At 58.8% G+C, this 22,587-nt stretch overlaps 3 protein-coding genes and 1 non-coding gene across 10 annotated transcripts; 3 read left to right on the top strand and 1 right to left on the bottom strand.

Annotated features, from left to right (window-relative positions):
• Window positions 1–597: 597 nt before the first annotated feature.
• On the bottom strand, window positions 598–679 carry TRNAS-GCU (transfer RNA serine (anticodon GCU)). Its single transcript has one exon. It is a non-coding gene; the product is annotated as a tRNA-Ser (tRNA).
• Window positions 680–1,013: 334 nt separating this feature from the next.
• B4GAT1 (beta-1,4-glucuronyltransferase 1) lies at window positions 1,014–4,112 on the top strand. Of its 3 annotated transcripts, none has more exons than XM_089781180.1 (2): window positions 1,014–2,255; window positions 2,744–2,927. In XM_089781180.1, the coding sequence occupies exons 1-2, from the start codon at window positions 1,173–1,175 to the stop codon at window positions 2,792–2,794; spliced, it is 1,134 nt and encodes a 377-aa protein (XP_089637306.1). In that variant the 5' UTR covers window positions 1,014–1,172; the 3' UTR covers window positions 2,795–2,927. The 3 variants fall into 3 exon arrangements, with proteins under 3 accessions (XP_089637306.1, XP_089637307.1, XP_006129820.3); XM_089781181.1 differs by having other exon boundaries at window positions 1,015–2,255; window positions 2,785–2,941; XM_006129758.4 differs by lacking the exon at window positions 2,744–2,927 and adding an exon at window positions 3,060–4,112 and having other exon boundaries at window positions 1,017–2,255.
• A 619-nt stretch (window positions 4,113–4,731) lies between these two features.
• On the top strand, window positions 4,732–12,291 carry BRMS1 (BRMS1 transcriptional repressor and anoikis regulator). 4 transcript variants are annotated; one of them, XM_006129707.5, is made up of 11 exons: window positions 4,732–4,890; window positions 6,357–6,502; window positions 6,815–6,905; window positions 7,162–7,289; window positions 8,440–8,519; window positions 9,034–9,130; window positions 9,675–9,767; window positions 10,140–10,204; window positions 10,869–10,908; window positions 11,111–11,243; window positions 12,031–12,291. In XM_006129707.5, the coding sequence occupies exons 2-11, from the start codon at window positions 6,364–6,366 to the stop codon at window positions 12,146–12,148; spliced, it is 984 nt and encodes a 327-aa protein (XP_006129769.1). In that variant the 5' UTR covers window positions 4,732–4,890; window positions 6,357–6,363; the 3' UTR covers window positions 12,149–12,291. The 4 variants fall into 4 exon arrangements, with proteins under 4 accessions (XP_006129769.1, XP_025043844.1, XP_006129768.2 ...); XM_025188059.3 differs by lacking the exon at window positions 4,732–4,890 and adding an exon at window positions 4,965–5,170 and having other exon boundaries at window positions 11,111–11,182; window positions 12,031–12,173; XM_006129706.5 differs by lacking the exon at window positions 4,732–4,890 and adding an exon at window positions 4,982–5,170.
• A 2,644-nt stretch (window positions 12,292–14,935) lies between these two features.
• Window positions 14,936–22,236, top strand: RIN1 (Ras and Rab interactor 1). 2 transcript variants are annotated; one of them, XM_075938975.2, is made up of 10 exons: window positions 14,936–15,376; window positions 15,515–15,716; window positions 16,149–16,263; window positions 16,430–16,502; window positions 17,178–17,269; window positions 17,689–18,483; window positions 18,863–19,110; window positions 19,777–19,993; window positions 20,744–20,895; window positions 21,246–22,236. In XM_075938975.2, the coding sequence occupies exons 1-10, from the start codon at window positions 15,351–15,353 to the stop codon at window positions 21,543–21,545; spliced, it is 2,220 nt and encodes a 739-aa protein (XP_075795090.2). In that variant the 5' UTR covers window positions 14,936–15,350; the 3' UTR covers window positions 21,546–22,236. The 2 variants fall into 2 exon arrangements, with proteins under 2 accessions (XP_075795090.2, XP_075795091.2); XM_075938976.2 differs by having other exon boundaries at window positions 14,942–15,376; window positions 18,863–19,168; window positions 19,862–19,993; window positions 21,246–22,232.
• Window positions 22,237–22,587: the final 351 nt, after the last annotated feature.

Raw genomic sequence — 22,587 nt, 5'->3', positions numbered from 1 at the left:
TAATTAGATTGCTCTGGCTTCTGGGGGCAGCCTTCCCCAAAAGCTGTGCCTTTCAGCCATGCAGCCTCCCCTGGGAAACAAGTCTTGCCTAGGGAGGGGAGATTGCTACCTCCTTCTCTGCCATCCCCCCCATGAGAAAGCACACCTATCGCATTCAAGGGTCTCCCACTGGGCCCTCCAGAGAGTGACAAATCACCTGCTGTCTGCACCCATCTAAGTGGGAGTGGTTGGCCCTACCTGCCGCTACAAAAAGCTACCTTGCTTTCATATTGCTAAGGTAGTTTATTGGTAAGTCTAATACAGTTCCCAGCCTGCCACCCCATTGACAGCCCCTGGGCTATAAGTGTTCCAATATGTTATTTCACCCACCTGAAATCCACCCTGATTCTGCAAACACACACCCCTCTACCAGCATTATCCTCAGGGGGAGTATGGGAGCTGAGAGGAGACTACAGTGCATGAATGGAGCCAAGTTGAAAAGCAGGTGCAGTTGCGAAATCCATAAACACCCCCATGCATCCATGTCTCTTTTTTGCACAGGAAATAGTGTTCAGAAAACAGTGCCCGGATATCTCTCTTATGATCCCAAAAAGAACCCGACGAGGGTGGGATTCGAACCCACGCGTGCAGAGCACAATGGATTAGCAGTCCATCGCCTTAACCACTCGGCCACCTCGTCTTCTGTGTGGGAATGCTCCTGTCATTTCCTCATACCCCTGAATGTGTGGAGCGGGCAAGGGTGCACAAGGAGAGGTGGGTCTGCTTGTGTATAGGGGGTGTGATTCCCCCTGCACTGTCTTTTGCACTCACGCCCCTGCCTGAACACCACGTCCCTCTCTCTCTTGCGCTCTCCGAGCTGGGCACTGGGTGCAGCCATGGGGGCGTGAACCAGCCCGGTGCAATGGTCACAAGAATCTCCCCCCCCCCCACCAGGTCACTCCCCTGCACCCCCGTCCCCGGCGGGCGGGGCGCGCTGACGAGCCGGCCTGCAGTGGCTCCTCCCTAGGGCAGGTGGCGCGCTGCCGCAGCGACGGGTGCCTCCATTCCCGGCCTCCCGGCCGGCTGCATACAAGGACAAGGAGCTGGAGCCGCCCGCTGCCTGCGCCGGTCCCCCATGGCGAGCATGGGCGCAGCGAGCCGGGCCTGAGCGCGGTGCCCCGGCCGCGGCCGGCATGCAGAGCCCCGCCAGATGCTCCTTCTTCAAGGTGCTGCTGTGGGCGCTGGCACTGGTGGCCCTGCTGCAGCTGCTCTACCTGTCCCTGCTCTCGGGGCTGCACGGGCGCCAGCAGCGCTCCCGCTACTCGGAGCTGTTCGGGGGGCGCCGGGGCGAGGCTCCCGGCCGGCCCAGCGAGCAGCAGAAGGAGCAGCTCAAGCGCGCCCTGGCCAGCGGCGGGCGGCTGGATGCCAGCGGGCAGTACCGGATCTACACGGACATGCTGGGGCCCCCGGAGCGGGCGAAGCGGGCGCCCGACTTGGTGCTCGCCACACACACCAGCCTGAGCAACCTGTACCAGCTGCAGGAGCTGGTGGGGCGCTGGCAGGGCCCGGTCTCCGTGGCGCTCTTTGCACCGGGCCCCGCCGAGGTGCGGCTGGCTACGCTGATGCTCTACGCCCTGGGGACACTGTGCGGGCCAGTGCGCCAGCTGGTGAGGGCCCACCTGGTGTGTCACTCGGGGGACCTGGCCGCCTTCCCAGAGCTGGAGGACCGGGCGGAGTTTGCCCGCTTGAAGGCCTGTGGGGATGTCTTCGCCAAGCTGGCACGGGCCGGGGTGGGCAGGCGTAACTATGCCCTGGGTGCCAACGCCTCCTACCCCAACAACTTGCTGCGCAACGTGGCAAGGGGAGCAGCCACTGGGCACTACACCCTCGTGCTGGACGTGGACATGCTGCCCAGTGAGGGGCTGCGTGAGGCCTTTCTGGCTCTGGCAGCAACCTTGGGTGCTGAGGGGCCACCGGGTGTCTTTGTGGTGCCCGCCTTTGAGATTCGGCATACCCGGCGCCTCCCAGGTGCCAAGACCGAGCTACTGCAGCTGTATCAGGTGGGGGAGATCCGGCCGTTCTACGAGGAGCTCTGCCCGCGCTGCCAGGCCCCTACCAACTACTCACGCTGGCTGAACTTGCCCTTGGGCAGTCCCCTGAACACCGCCTACGCCGTGGAGTGGAGGGACCCCTGGGAGCCCTTCTACATCAGTGCCAACTCTGTGCCACCCTACGATGAAAGATTCAAGCAGTATGGGTTCAACCGCATCAGCCAGGTACCTGCCTAACTGGGAATGGGGGGGCATTAGTGCCATGGGAGACACCCCAGAAATACACCCAGCCTCCCCAAGCGATGGAGCAGGGTGTCCTGACCCATGGGTGAAACAAATCAGGGAAGTCTCATCCAGGTGATCTCCTGATCACTGGACAGCCTCAGGCCATGCTTACTGAGCCTCATAGAGACACAAGGGCAAGAGGAGTGATTATTTCCTTCCTTGCAAGGGGGTTTTGGCCCTGATCCAATCGTAGTCCAAGAGTATTTGCTGGCTGGAGAAGAGAAGCAGCACAATGTAGGGACATTGTGCTGCAGGGTGGAGGGTTCAGTAAGAGGTGCTTTCACCTTGCATTCAATGCTATCCTCAATGCCCAAGGCTGCACCAGGAGGTGCTGTAAGTATACCTGTTAGTGGCATCCGTCCAATTAGATGTAAAATGCGCCTTGGCCCCTTGTGTTCACTAAAGACCATTTGTCCCTTTTTCTACAGCTTCAATCCAGTGAATTTCCACTTTTTGTCCTGAATTGTAGTGTTCTGTGAAGCTGTGAAATAGCTTCCACATCCCATACTGCATCTGAGCACTGGGTGAGGGATCCCTGTATAAAACAGCTCCAATGCCCCACCCCAGAAGCAGCTGCATCTCAGAACCAGGGGAAGGATCCCTCTATAAACAGCCTGCACACTCCACTTTAGAGGTAGCTGCTTTTCTGCACTTGATGTAACAAAGTGTGGGACACTTCAGAGTCCAATGAGGGTGGGGGTTACTCTGGTTTCTCCTTCACAGCTCTCCTGTCCCCTTTTGTAGGCATGTGAGCTCCATGTGGCTGGGTACAGTTTCTCAGTGCTGAACAATGCTTTCCTGGTGCACAAGGGCTTCAAGGTGCCAAGTGAGTTCCATGCACAGAAGGATGCTGAGAATCAGCGCAACAAGGTGCTCTTTCGCCAGTTCAAGCAGGAACTGAAGCTGAAGTATCCTGGCTCACTGCGCCGATGCTGATGGGCCTGCTGTCTTGGGCACAGCTCCTCAGTTCTGCCTTCCCTATGACTCTTCAACTGTAGCTTTGGTGTCAGTGTTTTTTGGGGGGGCCGTGCCCTCTCTTTTTCATTGAGTCATTAACGCTCACATCAGACAAAGGTTTATAGTTAGGGGGGAATCTTTCCAGTCACATCACTCTGGCTCCTTCACCACTCCCAGCCTATTGCTGGGATTGTGTATCCCTTTATCCCTTTCTTCCAATTCACTTCAGCATTCTCCTCCCACAGTTTTCCATTCAATATCAGACTATCTCAGAACAGAGGACTACCACACCTGGTCTTCTGCCTGTGTGGGTAGAAATCAGCTGTTTCCTCCATCCACAGTTCTCTTGTTATGATTCTTTCCCTCTCTGAGCAGAGAAGGGGGCTGTTCTGGATTCAACAGCTCCCTCTCCCTTTCTGTAAGTGGCTATGGGTTGAGAACCTAATATAGCAATTAGAGGAGGGAGAGTCAGGACTTCTGGGATCTTTCCCTAGTGCTGAAAAGAGAGTAGAGGTTAGTTGTTAAAGAATGACGTGTTGAAATTCAGGACTTCTGAATTCTGTTCCCAGCTTTGTCACTTATTCTATTTGCCCCAAGACCCTTCCACTTTGTGCACCTCATTTTTCCCCTTTGTAAAATGGGAATAAATGCACTGACCTACCTCCTGAGGGCAGGGGGCATGAGGCTTAATTTATGAAGATGCTCAATGCTGTTTGGTTGGGACTGGCAGAGTGCTCTTGTCCTCTGGCACTGTAGGGAATGGCCTGGCATTCCGTCGCCCTGCGTGCAAACTTTAGGTTGGAACAATAAAGTACTGTGGAGGCCAGGAGCTTCTCCTCATGGCTGTGTCCTGCTGTGGGTCCTTTCTGTAGCGCCGGAGGCAATGGTGGAATGTATCTGTCCCGCACAGGGCTTGGCTCACTGTGTGGCACTATGGGTGGGGCTGACTCCTTCATGTGCCAAAGCAGAGGCTCTCCTGCCAATGAATCCATCCTGCTCATGATCAGGAGAAGGGAATTGAGAGCCACACACCCTTGGCTGCTCTCCAGGTACTTGGCTGTTGGGGGCAGTCCCATGACAACACTGTGCTTGTGCACCATGGCAAGGAGGCCAAAGGCATTGTACTGAGGCGGGACTGGGACTGGGTGCCAAGTGTTATAGCAATTCTGGGACTGGAGCTGTGGCAATGCTTCAGTGACACTGCACCAGGCTGTGATGACTCTGCCCAGGAGCCACTACAACACTGACTGGGTCCTCTGGAGATGTCATGACCAAGCACCATGGCATCAACTCGACTAGGTACCATGGTGATGTGTCACAAGCAGGTGCTGCGGCAACACCAATTCGGGGGGTGCCCGCCCTTTAGCCAACTTTCGATGGATGTGGTCATCTCAGGCTAGGCTGTGGGTCTGTTGCCATGGGAACACGTCTCATCCTCCACTATCCCATAAGGCCCGGAGTAGTGGGCAGCTGGGAACCATAGAGTCAACGGCGCGCTGATTAATTGGTGTCCCTGATTGGCTGCAAGAAAATAAGGTGGGGCCAGTAGCTACGGGACTTCCGGGTACGGAGAAGCGAAGCAGCTACGGGAGGGAGGCCGCCGGCCTGGACTCCCGAGGTACGTGGGGCTCAGAGCAGCGGGAGATGGATTCGTCCCAGCTTCCCCCTCATGGGGTGCTGGGTGGTGCGTTCCCCGCTGAGATCAATAGAAGCCAGGATAGAGCTTGCGCAACCCAAGGGAGAAATTCGCTTCCTCCCCTGCTTGTGGAACTTGTTGGTTCCATCCCCGTTGAACTCAAGGGAGGGCAGGCTGGCCCATTACAACCGCAAGGGGGAAACTTACAGCGACGGCCGGCGCAGATTATTGCAACTCAGGGGAAGGTTGCGGCCCCTATGTTGTGGGTATTCAAAGATCCATTCCTCGTGAAACGTACTGGCAGCGCAGACCATTGTAGCTTGGGAAGGGGGTGCACTGTATCCTACTTCACCCCCCTCCCCCATCATGGGGACATGAATGACACCTTCCAAAACAAATTCAATGAAACTGGGAGATGCGAAGAAATCTCGAGGGGAGGGCGAATTGTGGCCTTCTGGTGTGTGTGTATGTGGGCTCAGTGGTATCTTCCCCAACACAGGCATAGACTAGAGCAAACGGTGTCAATTGGAGGGGGCAGTTATAGCATTGGTATGTTCCTCGGAAGTGAGCAGAAAATGGGAAATACCATTCTCATGGAGGGGGGTTCTCCCAGCATTGCGTATGCAGTAGTGAGCCCATTATGGGATATGGGCCAGGCCATGGTTACAGAGCGAGCAGGGGGCTGGGAGCCAGGACTCCTGGGTTCTGTTACTGGCTCTGCCTGTTTTCCCACCCTTAGCCCTAGCTGTCTATGGGGCTTGGGTGCCCCATGGGGTCTTGGGCCTATTGGAAGCCAGGTCCCTGCATTGTTGGCAAGGAGGGAGCAGCTCCCATCCGCAACTTAGGCTCATGGCAGCAGATCTCTGGGGTCCCAGCTCCGCTGGGGTCAGCACACATCGCTGCAGAGTCGCAGCACATGTCACAATGCCGTAGCAATAGCAGCTGCCAGCACCTGGCTCCCTGACAGCATCTCGGCAGCTTTGCGGGGTTTCCCCTACAAGGTGGCTGCACATGACAGTGCAGTGAGAACAAGGAGGCGCTGTCCCTGTGCCAGCCCCATGGCAGGATGACTGGCTGGCTGGGTGTGGGATGGGGAAATAAAACACCTCTGCAAGGTGCTGGCTCTGATCTAGCTCCATGTGAATCAAGTTGTGGGTTTTGGCGTTGCTCCCAATGGAGAAGGTTGCTACTTCCTTGGCCAGTGGGAAGCCTTGGGAGCTCAATGGGCTGTGGCGATTGGGGCCTACTAGCTGAGGTTGCCCTGGGGCAGGGGGATGCAAATTGTCAAGGGTTGCTGTTGGTGTGGTGGAGCTACCCATATTCACAGTCTGGGCACATGGGGTGTCCCATGGTTTTGTGGGTAGCTGTCCCTGGCCAGGTGTGATGGAGGAGGGTGGGAGATGCAGTGAAACAAGACCCTCCTGGATCACCTGCCATTGATCACCTAGAGTGCCCATGCCGGTGCATCCGGTGCCCAAGGAGGCCGAAGAGATGGAGGGGGATGGGGACTCGGCACCTGAGCTGAATGGTGAAGAGGAGGAGAGCGAGGAAGAACGTAGTGCCAGCCCTTCTGAATCAGAGGAAGAAAGCTCAGGTATTTGAGTATGGAAGGGGATACAGGGAGGGGCTTGGCCTTTTATCACAAGGCGGTTCTGGGATGTGGCTCTGCTTCCAGGGTAAAAGCCATGACCCCAGTGTCCTCTCTCTGGACTCCTAAGTTATGTTCCCAGCTCTGGGAAGAGTGGGGGGTATTGGGGGATGGGGCTGTGAATCAGGACTCCTGGGTCCTATTCTTCTATTTACTCCTAGCTGTGTGTGTGTGACCTGGGTGAGTGTCCTGGCTCTGTATGCCTCTGTTGCCCTGGTCTGTGTGTGGCCTGTAAGATACATGTGCTGTGCCCTGCAGAAATGGATGAGGAGGACTGTGAGCGGCGCCGCAGCGAGTGCCTAGATGAGATGTGTGACCTGGAGAAGCAGTTCTCTGAGCTCAAAGAAAAGTGAGTCCCCTCTTGGATTCCCCATCTTTTAGGTGCCTGTATCTCAGTGCCAGGCAAGAGATCCTGGTATAAACTGTCCCTGCTGCACCCCACCCAAGAAATGGCCGCATCTCAGTGCTAGCTAATGCTGTGGGTTGGCAAGGGCTGAGCAGGCTTATGCTGGGTGTGGTGGGCAGAACTGGACCATGCTGGGTGGTGTGAGGGAATCCCTGGGGTGGACAGGACTCTGCTCAGTACCTGCTGGTGCACCCTGCAGGCTGTTCAAGGAGCGGCTGAACCAGGTGAAGGCCAAGTTGGAGGACGTGGCATCGGGGCGGGCTGCCGAGTACCTCGACCCCCTGGGTGTCCTGCAGAACAACATGAAGATCCGTATCGAGGTGGCTGGTGAGCTCATGGCCTTGCCCATGTGTTAGCTGTATCCCCTGCTGCCCCACAGGGGACTGGTTCCACTGCCGTGAGGAGTGGAGGTTCCAGGGCTCAGTACCAGGACCTGGGAGGAGGGGACTGTCCCATGGGCTGTCCTGGTCTGGGCAGGCCTCAGAGGGCAATTGATGGCTCTAAGGGAGCAGCAAGGCTCTGGAGATGGGGCAGTTGGGTTTAGGGGGGCCCAGATGCAGTGTGGCCCCGGGGGGAGTGGGAGGGAAGGGTTCAGAAGAAGGGAGGATGGATGGTAGAGATGTAAGTGCCTGTAGCAGAGGCAGCAAAGGGCATGGGGGAACAGGAGCTGGTGCTGGGGGGGAGATGGCTTAAAAGCCATTTTCCCCCCAAGCACCATCTCTGTGGTGCCGCCTCCCCCCCACCTGCTGCTGCCACTATAAGAGGCAGCAATGAGGGGTAGGTCAGGAGGGGCTGCTGCCATGAAGCAGCCTCTGCCCACGGCCAGCCTGGGCTGCCATGAACAAGACCTGTTGCTAGAGCAGCTTCTGTTCATGGTGGCCCAGGCTGGCCAAGGCATGGGCTGTTGAACCCAGCACAAGCTGGGACTGAGCAAATCTGGCTCAGTCCCAACTTGCGCCAGTCCAGGATTTTAAATGTAGTAAGAGCTGCCCGGCATGAGCTGGGATAGAGCACCTTCCCTCATCGACTGATCGTGTAGTCAGTACAAATATTGACTATGCAATTAGTCAGTCGCCTGCCTCTTAACATCCTTAATATGGAGGTGAGCCTGAGGGAGAGGAAGCAGGTGGGTTCAGGAGAGGCCTGTGGGGTGCTGGCAGGCAGGCCCTAGGAGAGGCTCCAGGGTGGGAAGGTCCAGGCAGGTGGGGGTGGATCACCAGGCCCAGGCTCATGGGAGGAAGAGGTGGGGCCCAGTGAGAGGAGTTGATGGCAAGACCCAGAAAGTAAGAATTTCGAAGGGTTGGGGGAGTGAAGCTTGTGAGGCCTATGCCCATGGTAGTAGGAGGGCAGGGACTTTGGGAGCCTCATGGGAGGTTTGGAGTTAGCCAGGGTGGGTGTTTTGCAGGGCCAATGGTTAGGAGGAGGCGGAGGGGCTGGTAGGTGGACAGGTGTGACTGGCTCCCTCCCCCCACCACAGGCATCTACAAAGGGCTGTGCCTGGAAGTGGTCAGGAACAAGCACGAGTGTGAGCTACAGGGAGCACGCCAGCACCTGGAGGTGAGGGCTCTCACGACCCTCCTCTGCCCCTCTTAGCCCCAGAGCCCCTCGGCATAAGCACCCCAATCTTGCCCCGAGATGTCCCATGGACTGCCCTGGTCTTGCATACCCTCCATCCAGTTCCCTGCCTGCCCCATCCTGCCTGAACCCTCTGCGCCCCAGCCTGGGGGTGATTCCAGCCACTGTTGGGGGGGCCAGGAATGGGACCAGACAAGCCAAGTGGGAGGCTGGGAGCCCATAGCTTGGGGGTGGGGGCCAGACAAGCCAAGTGGGAGGCTGGGAACCCATAGCTTGGGGGTGGGGGCCAGACAAGCCAAGTGGGAGGCTGGGAGCCCATAGCTTGGGGGTGGGGGCCAGACAAGCCAAGTGGGAGGCTGGGAGCCCATAGCTTGGCGGTGGGGGCGGATCTGGCTGTGCCACCAGGGGCTCCCCAGGGTCCTCTGTGCCCTGGGGACCTCTGCTGTGGGGGTGGGTCTATCCTGGCTGCACCCCCAACCCTGTCCTGTCCACACAGAGTGAGAAGCTGCTGCTCTATGACAACATGCAGAGCGAGCTGCTGGAGCGCATCCAGCGCCTAGAGGATGATCGGCAGAGCATTGACATCACCTCAGGTCAGTGAGCCTGGGGCCTACCCCTCTGCCATTCTCCTGGCATGTCTGCCTCCTGGTCATCCAGGGTGCCTCCAAGCTCATCTCACTCTACTGTGTCCCCAGCTTGACACCTCCTGCCATACTGCTGCCGCCCCCCCCACAGGGCCCTTCCCACCAGCCCCTGGGTCCTCATTACAAAGGCAGCTACATTCAGGATCCCTGCACTTCATGGACCAGACCATCCTGCCCAGCATCCTGGTGCTGGTCCTACTTGCTACTAGCTTTAATCCATGTATGAGGCAAGTTTGAGTCTTAGGCCAGTTCCTCATGGGGCAGGATTGCTGCCCTCTCACTCCTGACACAAACCACCCCCCTTATCTCCAACCTCGGGGGCACTACCTACCCACTGCACTGGAAGCCCCAATGGGAAGAGAGGACTGAACCCCCTTTGCCCCCCTGAGGAGCTCTTGTGGGACTGAGGGGGAAGGCTGCTGCCAAGCAGACCCCTCCTGCAGCCTGGCAGTAGGGGCTGTCCTCTGACCCTCATTCTCCCCTCCTGGGATAGAGTGGTGGGACGACAAGCTGCGCCCCAAGAACAACCTCAAGAAGTGGGATCCCTTCCGGCCTGCCAAGAGGAAGAAAGCGCCGCTTGTGTCTGATATCCTTGCGTTGGTATCCCCTCCGCTTGCTGGGCTTGGAGCAGGAACCATGCTGGTATTCCACCGGCTGGCCATGCTGATTGCTCCTTTCCCAGGATAGACCCATCTCGCCAGGTGTCCCATCAGCCCTGGCTCCTTACCCTTCCAGTCCCTGTGGTGATGAGGAGTGGGGTGGGAGGGAAGGATCTGGGATGTCTGGCCCAGAGGCTCCCTGCTCCGTAGTGATCTGTGTCTGGCTGCTGCCACTGTCCCTCAATGCCCCTTTCTGGCTTGCCTATCCTGGTGCTGCCCTTCTAGTGAGTGTGGGAGGGAACAGGGCTAAATGATCACCATGCCCATGTATGGTTACGTGCCCTTAACATGCCCTTCACGCCCCTACATTGTCTACATGCTGCGGGACATCGACATCCTGGAAGACTGGACAGCCATCAAAAAGGTGAGGCTGACCCGCAGGACACCTGGATCCCTTAATCACCCTCATTCCATCGCACGCCACTGGCCACCATACAATGCCTAGTCCCCTCCCTTCACTCTCCCCATGTCCTCCAGCTGCCATGCAGGACACCTGGTTCCTCTAATCCCCACCCCTCATCCACCACTGGCCCCACACACAATGCTTGGGTCCCTTAAACCGCCCACACAGACCCTGAGTTGTTCTTCAGTACACCCGGGGTATCCCATAATAATCCCCTTTCTAGCACTGCTGTTCGGGATCAAACACCTGGAAATGGGATTATTTTCTCATCTATTCTTTATATACCCTTTTAAAAAGTCACCATGTGCATAGCTGGAAGTCAGGACTCCTGGGCTCTGGGAGCGGATCATGAGGTCTGGTGGGTTAGTGTGATAGGGAAGGTGGGGAAACAAGACTCATGGGTGGAGAATGAGGGCTGGAAATCAGGACTCCCCGGTTCTGTTCACTGCTGCTGAGTGAGTACCTTACCTTATGCCTCAGTTTCCCCATCTGTATGTCAGGCTAATGCTGCCATCCTTCCTGAGGGAACAGCATGGGTGGGATCCAGATAGCTCAGTGAGCAGCGGTATGGGGTGGAGTGTGCTCCCTGCATAAGTTTCTCTAATCATCTTGACTCTCCCTACAGGCTAAAGCAGCCGTGTCCCCCCAGAAAAGAAAAGCAGATGGTAAGAGCTGGGCAAGGGATGAGATATGGGGCCTTTTTCTCTAGGGGCACAGGTTCCAGTCTGGCCTCTGGTGTCCCCTCGTGTCTCAGCCAGGACATGAGCCAACTTGGCCCTGCAGCTGCCATCTGCTGCCAGCAGGGCCTATCCCCATATGTAGGGGCTGCACCAGCCCCCCTACCATTGACCACCGCTCTCCCCTCAGTGCTGGTGAAGGTGGAGAAGCCGGGAGCCCAGTTCTCAGCGCGCTGCGAGGACGGGCGACTGCATTACGAGGGTGAGATCTACAGCAAAGGGCAGAGTGTTGTCCTGGAGGTCGGGGACGAGGCGCCTGCGCAGTGAGTGGCCAGGAACTGGCTGGCTGGAGGGTATGGGGCACGGGGCCTTTCCCTTCTAAGCGGCACCAGCAAAGCCATCCCATCCATAGGACGGCATGGAGCGGCCATCCCAGCCCCAGGCCATGGGGGCCTCAGAGTGATCCAGGGAATTGCCTGGAGGCCTGGCTCAGGGCAGCAGGGGGTCATCCTCCCACTCACTGTGATGGTGGAAGCCAGAGTGACCTGGCAGCCTGCTCTGCTCTATCCTGCTGCCCTCTGCCAACCCGCTGAGCTCTGGGCATGTGATAGCCAGAAGCAGAGCGCCCCAGCCACAGCGGGCTGGAGCAGAGGGGGCTGCTGGGTGAGCTGTGTTACACCGCTGCTGTGGTGAGCGGTGTGTTACGCCTGCTGCCGCCTCGTCCTAAGCTCCCAGCTAATTCCCTGGATCACTGTGGGACTCAAACCCTCAATACCAGGGCAAGAGGAGGTAGAAGAGTGTGGGGTGAGGGCAGAGCTGGGGTGATGCTTGGAAGGGTTAAAGCTGTGGCAGGGCCTGGGATGGGGAGATTTGCTCTGGGTTTCACCTCTGGGGTATAGGGAGAGATGGTACTGCCCCAGGCCCCATTCCCCCTGGGAATGGCCCTGGGCACCAGCTCTGATCCAGCCCCAAGGCTGGCTGGCTCGGGGTAGGGAATGGGATACAGAGCCTTTTCCCGAGACGGGGTCTGGGGGACCCTGAATCCAGCCCCAAGGTGGAGAGGACTGACTGTCCTTGGGGGGGCTGGCATGACCCCTCTCTCCCCTGCAGGGCAGTGATCACGGCTGTCAGCACTGGGGAGGTCTGGCTGCGCCGGGAGGATGGCACCAAGACCAAAATCTACGTCTCGCAGCTGCAGAAGGGCAAGTACTCGGTGCGCAAGGCCTGAGTGGGGCTCAGCCCTGCGGCTTGGCACAGGCCTCCTCCTGGACACAAGGGCCCACAGCTCGTCTGCGGTGCAGCGAGGGGCTGGGCGGAGGCTCGGCTTGCTGCCCCCTTGCACTAGGACCCAGATGGAGAGGACTCTGGGGCCCTGCCCGGTGGAGTGTTCACATGGCCAGCGCTCCCGTCACAGATCCCTGCAGACAGACCAGCACGAGGCTTCACCGCTCGCTTCCCTCGCTAGGACTCTGGTGTTTGTAGCAATCTGGGGGGCACGTAACTCCCTGTGTCCGGGGCTGTTGTGCCCCACAGGGAAATAGGGATGCTGGTTCCAGGGGCTTCTGCAGGAAAAGCCCTGGGTCTTGACCAGCTCCCTGGAAGTGTTCACATTAAAAACTAAGCGAAACATGCACAATCTTGGCTCTTTGATTCATTTCAATGTATTCTGGGGAATAGGGATGAGCTGGCCTGGGGGGTGAGTGGGGTGTCTTCTGTATCCCTTTGAGGCACAGAATGTTCCCAGCACCATCCCCTCAGCTACGTGCGCTATCCCTTGTCTGAGCCCTCTAGACCTGCTGGCCACAGTTCCTTCAGGGCGTGGATCGCTTTGGTGTCAGGACCCTCCCTGACTCCAGCCTGTGCTGATTCTGGGACACACAAGTGGCAGCACCTTTGGGACCCTCCCAGTCTGCACTGTTGTCTTTTCTCCAGCCTCCCTTCCCTTTGGAAAAGACAGCCACCTCCGCTCTGTCCCTGGCCAGATCCTACTGCTGGGAGCTGCTCACATGGGTGACAGTCTGGGGGGCCTTGTGTCTGAGCCACACCTGTTCTCATCTAGGCCTCCCCCAGCACCCTAGTGCAGCTGCCTGCACCCTGCCAGTGCTCAGCAGAGCAAGAGGGAGCACAAATGGGGGACCCCTCTGCATGAGCTGTACCCCAACTTCACAGGCCCTGGAGGGGCTACAAGGGCATTGGGGTGAGTGGGGCTGGGTCACAGGGGGGATCTGGCACAGAAGTGGGAATCCTGCCCTGATCTTGGTTCTTCCCCATGTTGGACTCTCAAATCCTACTGGTCCCTCCCCACAATGGGGCTTTAGCCTGATGTCCCATGAATTGTCTAGAAAACTGATCTCCTGAATCCCAGCCTCACACTACCCTTCCCATGGCTCAACCCCCTTCTCTGCTGGCCCAGCTGTTTGGGGTCTGGGAGCCAGAACTCCTGGGTCCTAGCCTCAGTTTTAAGAGCTCTATGGGGTCAAGTGGGACAGGAGCACTGGGATCCAGAACTCCTGGGCTATGTCTACACTGGCGGGTTCATATGCAAGAACACGTCTTTTTGCGCAAGAGTGTCCATGGCAGTGTGGACACTCTTGTGCAAGAAAGCTCTGATGACCATTTTAGCCAAGGGGTTTCTTGCACAAGAAACCCCTGCTGGATGTCCACACTGCCCTCTTGCGCAAGAGGGCTTACACTTATTAGAAAAGAGCGTAGCTCTTGCGCAAGAAGCCCTCTCTTCCCACGCTTTACTGTAAATCTTCTTAAGCAAGAGCAGGCGAGCCCTGTGGACGCTCTGCAGAAGAATGGCTGTTATTGCGCAAGAACCCACCAGAGTAGACAGCCTTGGAGTCTCTCCTCAGTTTTGGAAGGACTGTGGAGTTCGCTGAGTTGGGGGAGTGCTGGGAGCCAGAACCCCAAGGTTCGGTTTTGCAGCTGGCTGTCTAACAGTGACAGAGCCCCCTCCCTGGTTTGTGCCTCGGTTTCCCTTCCTGTATTGGGAGCCATTGTGGTCCCCCTGGAGAGGGGAAAAGGCATCTGCAGGGCTCCAGGGTGGAGGATGGGGACAGATACAAAACCCAAGACAAAGTAAGACCTGGGGGATGATGCCCAGGGCCCCTGATGTCCAGGGTGGCCAGGCAGCTGCCAGGGTTTGGCTTGTGGCCTGGACATGCTCAAAGCCCAGCACATGTGAGTCTGACATGGGAGTGAAGGGAATAATAGATTAATAATGATGCTGAAGGTAGCAAAGAGGTTATGAGAAGGGGGCCCTGCCAGGGCCTGCAATGGGGGCCATTTGGATGGGAACTGGGAGAATGGAAGAGGACACTGGGGGCTCTGCCCGGGATGATCTGAGATGCCAGCTCCATTCATATCAAAACTTCACTCCTGGTAAGATGGGAGCACAGCCCAGCAGTCAGGATGGGGGGAGGAGGGGAGAATCTGGCTTGGTTCTGATGGATTTTCCACCTGTGGCTAACTTTCTTTGTCCCCTGGCTGCTCCTTCTACTGTCCTGGCTGCTACCGACTGTCCATACAGCCTACAGCCCTCGCATTGACCTTTCTCGCCCAGCTGGAAGAGTAGAGTCTAGTGCTTAAAGCAAAGTGCTGGGAGCTAGGACGCCTGGGAGCAGAGTGGTGTCTAGTGGTTAGAGTTGGGGGTGGATTAGGAGTCAGGACTTCTGCTTTCTGTGTTTAGCTGGGGGGTTGGAATCCAGTGGGTTCGAGCAGATGGGCTGAGAACCAGCACTCCTGGGCTCTGTGTCAGCTCTGGCTTGGGCAGTATGCTTTTCCGTGCCTCAGTTTCCCCCTGTACAAAAGGAGTGAGCTGGTAGGCTGGTGAGTTGTGCCTGCCCCGCCTGCCCTGGGGCTGGCTGGCTGATTAGATCTGCGCCCCCGCACGGGCTGTGCCAGCCTAGAGAGCTTTGCCTTGGGAACGTGACTGCGGGGGGGTCTATCCCTGCCTGGGGCTGGCTCCGCCCGGTCCGGGCCTGTGCCATGGCTGGGTGTGACGGTGAGTCACAGCCGACGCGCATTCCACTGCTCCGGGCCAGGTTTGGCTCCCACGGAGCCGGGGCACTGGCTGTGGAGCCGATACCGGGACGCAGCTCTGTGTGCAGGGCTCCCTCGCCCCTGCCTCCCGCTATAGACCGCGCCGCGCCCCACCCCAGAGGCGGCTGCATCTCAGCGCCCCGCTAGGGCTCCGTGTCGCGTGGAGAAGCAAGTTCCCAGCAGGAGCCACGTGGGTCTGAGTCGTGCCCTTCCTGCTCCTCCTGCCGCCTCCCTCCCGGGGCGTTTCGGGGCTGGCGCAGGCTGGGCTGGGCTGGGCTGCCCCGGGCCCGGAGAGCTGGTACCAGGGGAAGGGGGCGGCCCGCTGCGCCTCCTCTCCCTGGCAGAGGGAGCCTCGCACCTCCGCAGCCTGGTCACCCGGCCAGATGGAGCCCCCGGACCAGCCGCACGGGTATGGCCGAGGGGCCTGGGCCGGGAGGGGCGGGAGCCAGGACGCCTGGGTTCTGCCCCAGCTCTGGGAGGGCGGGGGCGGGGGTGGGGAGCCGCGACTCCTGGGTTCCTAACTCTGGGCTCCCTGCGCTCCTCACAGCCCTGCCTCCCCGCTCCGCCTGGCTCGTGACCCCGTGTACGATGTCCCGGCGCCGCACGTCTGCCCCCAGCCCAGGCCCGCACGGGGGGCTCCGACCAGCGTCAGCCTCCGGGATCGTCTGCTCCTCACCCAGCCCGTCTGGCTGCAGCTGAGCCTCAACTCCGCCACTGCCCTGCACATCCTGCAGCGGGAGCCGCCCGGGGTGAGGGGAGGGGGCTCTGTCCTGCTGGGCTGAATACTGAGGGCAGTGGGTTCATGGGTCTGATTTTGGGGGGCATCCTGGGGAGTCCAGGGGTCTGATTTGGAGGGAGCAGACTGGGTGAGCCCATAGGTCTGATTTGGGGGGGCATGCTGGAGAGTCCACCATGGGTCTGATTTGGGGGGGGCACACTGGCTGAGCCCATAGGTCTGATTTGGGGGGGCACACTGGGTGAGTCTATGGGTCTGATTTGGAGGGGGCACACTGGGTGAGTCTATGGGTATGATGCGGGGGGCTCCCACACTGGATGAGCCCATGAGGCTGACGGGAGATCCCACATTAGGTAGATCACTGGGGCTGAACAGGGCCCCGGTGGATATGGAGTCCACAACTCCTGCATAGCCCCTGCTGTGAGGTGCTCCCTTCTCACCCCAGACGTTCCTGGTGCGCCGATCAAACACACGCCAACGCCGGGCCCTCTGCTTGCGCCTCCTAGATGACCTGGCACCGGCCTTTGTCGCCAGCTACAGCCTGCAGGAAGGACCAGCCGGTAGGGATGTGCGCCTTAGGGTTAGCTGTGTGCCTGGTGCCCTATGGAGCCCCCCACTCCCTGCAGCATGGTGCCCCTGGCACAGCACTGGGCCAGTAAGCAAGTACTGACTTCCGGGGAGAGCGCCTCTCAGCACTGCAGGCTCTGAGGGTCCCTGTCTTTGCAGGAGTCTCCCTGGAGGGCTCATCCCGGAGCTTCCCAGACCTGCTGCATCTGGTGGCCTCCTACTGCCAGAGACGGTGAGTGGGATCAAGGGGAACACTCTAAGATCTGAGCTCCAGCCTTCCCCTGCTCACAGGGGACTGAGATCCTGTAGTGCAGTGCTCACCAACCAGTAGATCAGGATCTACCGGTAGATCTTGGTGCCTCTGCCAGGCGATCCTGACTGGTTTGGCGGGGAGGCTGTCATGTACCGGTACTTCAACTGTTCCTCCCCACACTGCCTTGCTGCTCCTGCCCAGAGCCTCAAAGCTGCCCCCTGGGAGCCTCCTGTTTGTTGTGCAGAGTGGGGGAGACAGAGGCAGAGGGCGCTGATGTCAATCTGTCCTGCTCCCCTGTACCCCATCTTGACAGAGTAAGGAGGGTGGGACCTCAGGAAAGAAGTGGGGCAGGAGCAGGGCCTCGGAGAAGGGGCAGGGCGGGGGTATTTGGGTTTGAGGTAGATCCCAGACTCACTTAGATTCAAAAAGTGATCTTGTGCTTAAAAAGGTTGGCAATCCCTGGTGTAGTGTCTGGGGCAGTGGGACTGGGGGAGGGTTATGGAGCAGAGGGAGTTGGGGCAGCTCTGAGGCAGAAGGGGATTGGGGAAGAGTCCTCAGGGAAGGGGGGATGAGTAGAAGGGGATTGGGAGGATGCCGCTGGGAGAGGAGGGAGCCCTGGAGTTGCTACTGGAGTCTGATACACTGTCCCCCTAGGGAGGTTCTCCCTGTGGCCCTGCGCCTGCCCCAGCCCATCCAGCAGGCGGTGTCACACAAGGAACTGGAGTCCATTTCCCACCTGGGGCTTGGTGAGTTGATCCCCCCCCCACACATCCCTCTTCCCCCATCCCCTGCCCCACATCTTGCTGCCCCTGCACTCCTCTCCCTGATCCTTCTCCCTTCAGGCCCCCTGGTCCCTCCCTCCCCACCCTCTGTCCATGCCTCATTTCCACTTCATCACCTCCATCCCCACAGCCATTCCACTTTCCCCATCACCCTGCACTCCCCATATAGCTGGGAAATCCCTCCCTCCCTCTAGTTCCCCTTCTCTCCCTCTAGCCTGGGCTAGATTGGAGCCAGCGCCCCCTAGAGGGGAAAGCCCTACCCTCCCCCCCCCCCCCAGCCAGCCAGGGCCCCCACCTTGGGATGGATCAGAGCCAGTGCGCTCTGGAGGGGGAAGGCCCCATGTGCTCTCCTCGGTGCTGACCCCTCCTTTACTGCCCCACAGAGTTCTGGAGCTCTTCTCTCAATGCCAAGGACTCCCCGGAATTGCCTGAGCCCCAATTCAGTGAGGACGCTGCCGCCGGCCAGCTGGGCACGATCCCCACGCGGAGCCCAAGGGAGCTGGACTGTGGCCTGGGCAACGGGGCACTGGGCTTCCTGAACCCCCTGTTCCAGGGCAAGGACGGTGGCTCACGGCGGGATGACTTCAAGCGCAGCATTAAAGTGCGAGTGTCCACTGAGACCTCCAGCCCCCTCTCACCGCCCCCCAAGCCACCGCCTCCCATCCCTGCTAACCAGGCAGGGACGCCCCCCACTCCACGCCGGGAACCGGGCCAGTGCTCACCACTCTGCACATCGGGATATCGGGTGCCCCAGCGGGCTGGGGAACCCCTTACTGCTGAGCCAGCCAGGCACAGCCTCCCATCCCTGCAGGAACTGGACAGCGGGTCCCCCAGTGGCTCAGAGAGCGAGGGAGGTGGGCGTCCGCGGGCCCCCTCGCCTCCTGCCCAGCGCCGTCCCCGTGCCCCCCTGCGCTCCATGAGTGACGCTGTCTTGGCCGTGCTGGCCCCTGAGAAGCAGCTGGCACGGGCCGTGGAGGGGCTGGCGCGGGACCGGAGCACCAGGCTGGGAGCCAGCATCCAGGATTTCCTGACCCTAGTGAGGGGTGGCAAAGGGGAGCGATCCAGCCATGAGCTCCTGAGCCCCGTCCGAGCCTTCCTCACTCGCACCAAGACCCAGATGCTGCAGAGCCCAGCCCTGGAGCTGCCCAGCCCCACGCTACTGCCTGACCACAGACTGGGTGAGTGGGGCTGAGGAGAGGGAGCCAGGACTCCTTGGGGGAGGGAGCCAACTCAGGGAGGGGGTGGGGGGTGAGGCCTAGTGGGTTAGTTCAGCAGTGGCTGGGAGCCAGGATGCTGGGCTCTAAGAAAAGGGTGGGGTCCAGAGGGTTGGGCTGGGGAGTGGCCAGACACCTGGTTCTATTCCCAGCTCTAGGAAATGGGTGGGGTCTAGTGTGCCTAGGTTCTGTTCCCAGTTCAGGAAGGGGAATGGGGTCTAGTGGGTCAGAGCTGGGGGTCGGGGAGGGACCCGGACACCTGGGTCCTAGGAAGGTAGTAGGGCCTATGGGTTGGAGCAGTGGGGCTAGGCGCTAGCCCAAGAAGCCCACTCCTATCCTGCAGATGCTGTGCTGGAGCGAGCCCTACATCGTTGTGTGCTGAAACCCCTAAAGCCAGTGCTGGCATCACGGCTGCGTGGCCTACACGTGGCAGACGGGTCTCTGGGCCAGCTCCGGGAGAACCTGCGGCTGGTGAGGGAGCGGGGCCCTGGCGCCTTCCCAGCACGGGCGACGTTGCCTGGCCCCCCTGACACCCAGCGGGCCCGACACAAACTGCTGCGGCTGCTGCGCGCCTATTCGCCCTGCACCCAGGTGACACTGCTGCTGCAGGCCTGCAAAGGCGTCTACCGAGCCATGGGGGCAGCCCCGGGTATGGATCCCTTCATCCCTTCCCCCTCCCCTCCCTCGCCATGTGATGCTGCCACTGCAGGTCTGCCAAGGTGTCTGCAGAGCCATGGGAGCACCCCCAGACAGCCTTCCTGCCCATCCTCCCCTGAGAGGCCCCCTGGTACTCCCAGCCCCTCTGCTCTTCCTTACCCAGGCCCCAGGCCTAAGAAAGCATCTCTGCAGCCATAGGGCTGTCCCCAGCCCCAGTCCTTGCACCACCCCCAGATCAGAGGCGTAGCCACAGAATGGGCTGAGTGGGTCATGGCCCACCTACTTTGCATCCAGGCCCACCCCTCAAGCTGGCCCCACTGCATGCTGGGAAGCAGAAACAGGGCTTACCCCCACATCCCTTCTGTCCCGCTCCCTGCCCCCCATGCTTGCCCACCCACCCACCTAAGTAGGCCCTTCTGACTATGTCACTGCCCTATATCACCCAATTTGGTCCCTCACCCTCAACCTGCTTATTTCCTATAACCTCCTGAGGCCTGCCCTGTCCCGTGTCTGCCTGTGCTCCCCATGCTGTCCACCCACTCCACTGCCAGGAGCCTCCCTCCCCAGCCTGTGCTCCAATGCCTTCTGCTTCCCCTACAGCCAGGATCCCTCCCTGATCCCCCCGATGTTCCTGCTGCGTCCCTGCCAGCACCTACCCCCCACTCACATGTCCCACTTCCCTCAGATGGGAGCTATGGGGCAGACGAGTTCCTGCCAGTTCTGAGCTTCATCCTGGCTCAGTGCGACCTTCCCCAGCTGCTCATGGAGGCTGAATACATGATGGAGCTGATGGAGCCCAGCCAGCTCCTGGGGGAAGGTAAGGGAGATCTCTAGATCCTCCACTGCCCCTTTTCCCTGCCCCCCCTGAACCAGCCACTCCCCTCACCCTAGGGCCAGGTCAGAGATGGCGCCCCCTAGAGGGGACAATTTCAGGGTCTGTTTACTTCCCCAAATGGGGGGAAGGCACATAACCAGCTGGGTGTGACCTCCCAGTGTGTCACTGTGGCCAAAAGAGCTAATGTGATCTGGGGTGTGTAGACAGGGGAATCTTGACTGGGAAAAGGGAGGTTCTAGTACCTCTGTATGTGGCACTGCTGGAATCCTGCCCCCAGTCCTGGTGCCCACAATGCAAGAGGGAGGCTGAGAGATTACGGGCCTCAGAGAAGAGCCCTGAAAACAACCAAAGGCTCAGAGAAAGTGCCTGACAGAGAGACACAGAGCTCCATGTGCTTAGCACAGAACAGGCGAAGAGTGATCCCAGTCTCAGTACCGGCATGGGGGGACAAATGGGAGAGCTGGCGGCTCCTCAGTCGGGCAGCCAGAGCTCTAGCAGGACTTGAGGGCTGGAAGCTGGAGCTGGCCAAATTCAGACCAACAATGAGGGGAATTCACCAGGGACTGGCTTCACCATCGCTGGCAGCGGCTAAACTGGGCTGGGATGTTTTTCTGAGCTCCACACGACTTCCTCCGGGACTCAGTTCAGAGCAGCCCTGCGCAGAGAGGAGGGCAGCCTAGGGGATCCCCGGGGCCCTTCTGGCCTGACAAGCTCTGATCCATCCTCCCCCAGGTGGCTATTACCTGACCACTCTCCAGGCCAGCTTGGCCCTGCTGGGGAGTTTCCATGAAGAGAAGTCGAGGCAGCTGCGCCCTGATGTCCAGAGAGTCCTGAGCTGGCGGCACCAGCACCCCACAGGACAGCTCCCTGGAGACCCGTGCTGGGTATGTGGGGAGGCACTTGGGAGTGGAGTCACTGCAGGGGACTCCCTGCTACCTTCCCTTCTTTGCTGACCACCTGGTCCCTGCTTCCACCCGCCCTGCTACCCATCCAGTACTTGTCCCCTCCCTTCCCTGCTACCCACCCGGTCCTTGTCCCTACCCCACTGCCTGCTTCATCCCTCCATCCTTCCTTCCCCCTCTCGTTGCTTGCACAGTTCCCCTGCATCACACCTGGTGCAGCTCAGTCCCTATCCACCATGTCATCCCATCTTTGCTCCTCCATCTCCCTCAGTACCCACTCAGCCACTGCCCCCACCATGTCCACTCAGTTCCTGACTTGCTCTGTCTTCCAGGATCCACGGCCTGAGAAGATCCAGGCCCCCTGCAGTGGGCACCACTCCATCATGCCTGCCCTGGGACACCAGGAGATGGCAGAGCGGCTAGGAGAGCACCCCTCAGACAGCAGTCTCCCTCTGTACTCCGAGGGACAGGAGTGCCCGGCTCAGCACCACCATCCTGGGGAGATGGGGCCTGGGCCAGGACCCCCACGCAGGCTGCTCCGCAAAGGAGCTGTTGACCTGGAAGAACCCCTCGGATCCAGGATACCGGGTTCTGTCCCATCTCAAGGAGAGGATCAGGGTCTAATAGGTTAGAGCAGGGGGGTAGGGAGTGAGGACTGCTGGGTTCTAGTCCCAGCTCTGTTGCGACTGGCTTTAAGACCATTTCCCCTAATTGTGCCTCAGTTTCCCCCTTTGTAAAACAGGGCGAATAAGCCCCACAGCAGCATTTGGGAGCATCTGTCCTAAGTAGCCCCTCCCTGTTCTACTCTCTGGGGTGGATGATGCTGAGAGAGCCTTTATCCCCTCTCCGGGGAGGGGGGAAAGGCAGGAAGTTTCTCTGCTTGTAACAACCACTCCTGACTTAAGAGTTAAATGCCAAAAGAGAGACTTTCCCTAGTGACACAGAGGATCAATGTATATACACCAGGAGGATTTGCTGGCACAAAAACCTCTTCTGCTGATGTTATTTTTGTAGGACCTACTTTGTTATATATTTGGGAGAGGTTCATTTTTATTTCTTGTTCTCCCAAAAGTGACACGGCCCAATTAATTTGAAGTCTCAGTTTATGGTTTGTTCATATATTAGAAGAAAAAGTTCCATAACAAAATGCTCTTTCATAGATATTATTGTAGGGCCTGCTTTATTTGCTATTTGGGAAAAAATCAAAGAGCAGCATTCTTTGTTTTTAACTTAAGTCTGGCTTTTTATTTTTTTCTGAAGCTCTAAATAGATGTTTCGATAAATACAATGCTCCAGAACGCAAGTCTCCTCTGTTGATATTATTGTAGGGTTTACTTTATTGGCTGAACAAAGTGCGGTCTGTTTGCCTGTCTCCAACTGTAACAAGCTAACTTTTGAATGCTGGGTGTGATCAATTCCAGGATTTTCAGGAACACTGTAGGCTGCATGGATAGTTTTAGGTGAAAATTGGAGAAACCAAAAGGGGAAAAATGGGAGGCCACTGGCATCTGATTAGCTTTAAGCCCTTTGCTGCTGTCAATGCTTAACACCCTCCAGCACAGCTCTGCTTAGTGGGCAGGTAGAGTTTGGGACGCTGACATCCAGTGTGACTGAGCTTCTGGACAGAGAAGAAATGAGACCGGGGGGATGGAGGGGGAAGCCCCTGGCATGTGC

This window comes from Pelodiscus sinensis, chromosome 11 (assembly GCF_052426305.1).
Source record: "Pelodiscus sinensis isolate ZL-2025 chromosome 11, ASM5242630v1, whole genome shotgun sequence".
Lineage (NCBI taxonomy): Eukaryota > Metazoa > Chordata > Testudines > Trionychidae > Pelodiscus > Pelodiscus sinensis.
Note: the sequence above shows the minus strand (reverse complement) of the source record. Positions and strands in the feature narration are given on the sequence as shown.

What these genes read in the sequence shown, in the direction of transcription:
- B4GAT1 (XM_006129758.4), top strand. Translation starts at nt 1,173, where the DNA reads ATGCAGAGCCCCGCCAGATGCTCCTTCTTCAAGGTGCTGCTGTGGGCG. An exon ending in GGTTCAACCGCATCAGCCAG is followed by an intron (nt 2,256 to 3,059) that starts GTACCTGCCTAA and finishes CCCCTTTTGTAG; the next exon opens with GCATGTGAGCTCCATGTGGC.
- BRMS1 (XM_006129706.5), top strand. An exon ending in ATCAGAGGAAGAAAGCTCAG is followed by an intron (nt 6,503 to 6,814) that starts GTATTTGAGTAT and finishes TGTGCCCTGCAG; the next exon opens with AAATGGATGAGGAGGACTGT. An exon ending in GAGCACGCCAGCACCTGGAG is followed by an intron (nt 8,520 to 9,033) that starts GTGAGGGCTCTC and finishes CTGTCCACACAG; the next exon opens with AGTGAGAAGCTGCTGCTCTA.
- RIN1 (XM_075938975.2), top strand. Translation starts at nt 15,351, where the DNA reads ATGGAGCCCCCGGACCAGCCGCACGG. An exon ending in CCTGCAGGAAGGACCAGCCG is followed by an intron (nt 16,264 to 16,429) that starts GTAGGGATGTGC and finishes CTGTCTTTGCAG; the next exon opens with GAGTCTCCCTGGAGGGCTCA. An exon ending in CATTTCCCACCTGGGGCTTG is followed by an intron (nt 17,270 to 17,688) that starts GTGAGTTGATCC and finishes ACTGCCCCACAG; the next exon opens with AGTTCTGGAGCTCTTCTCTC.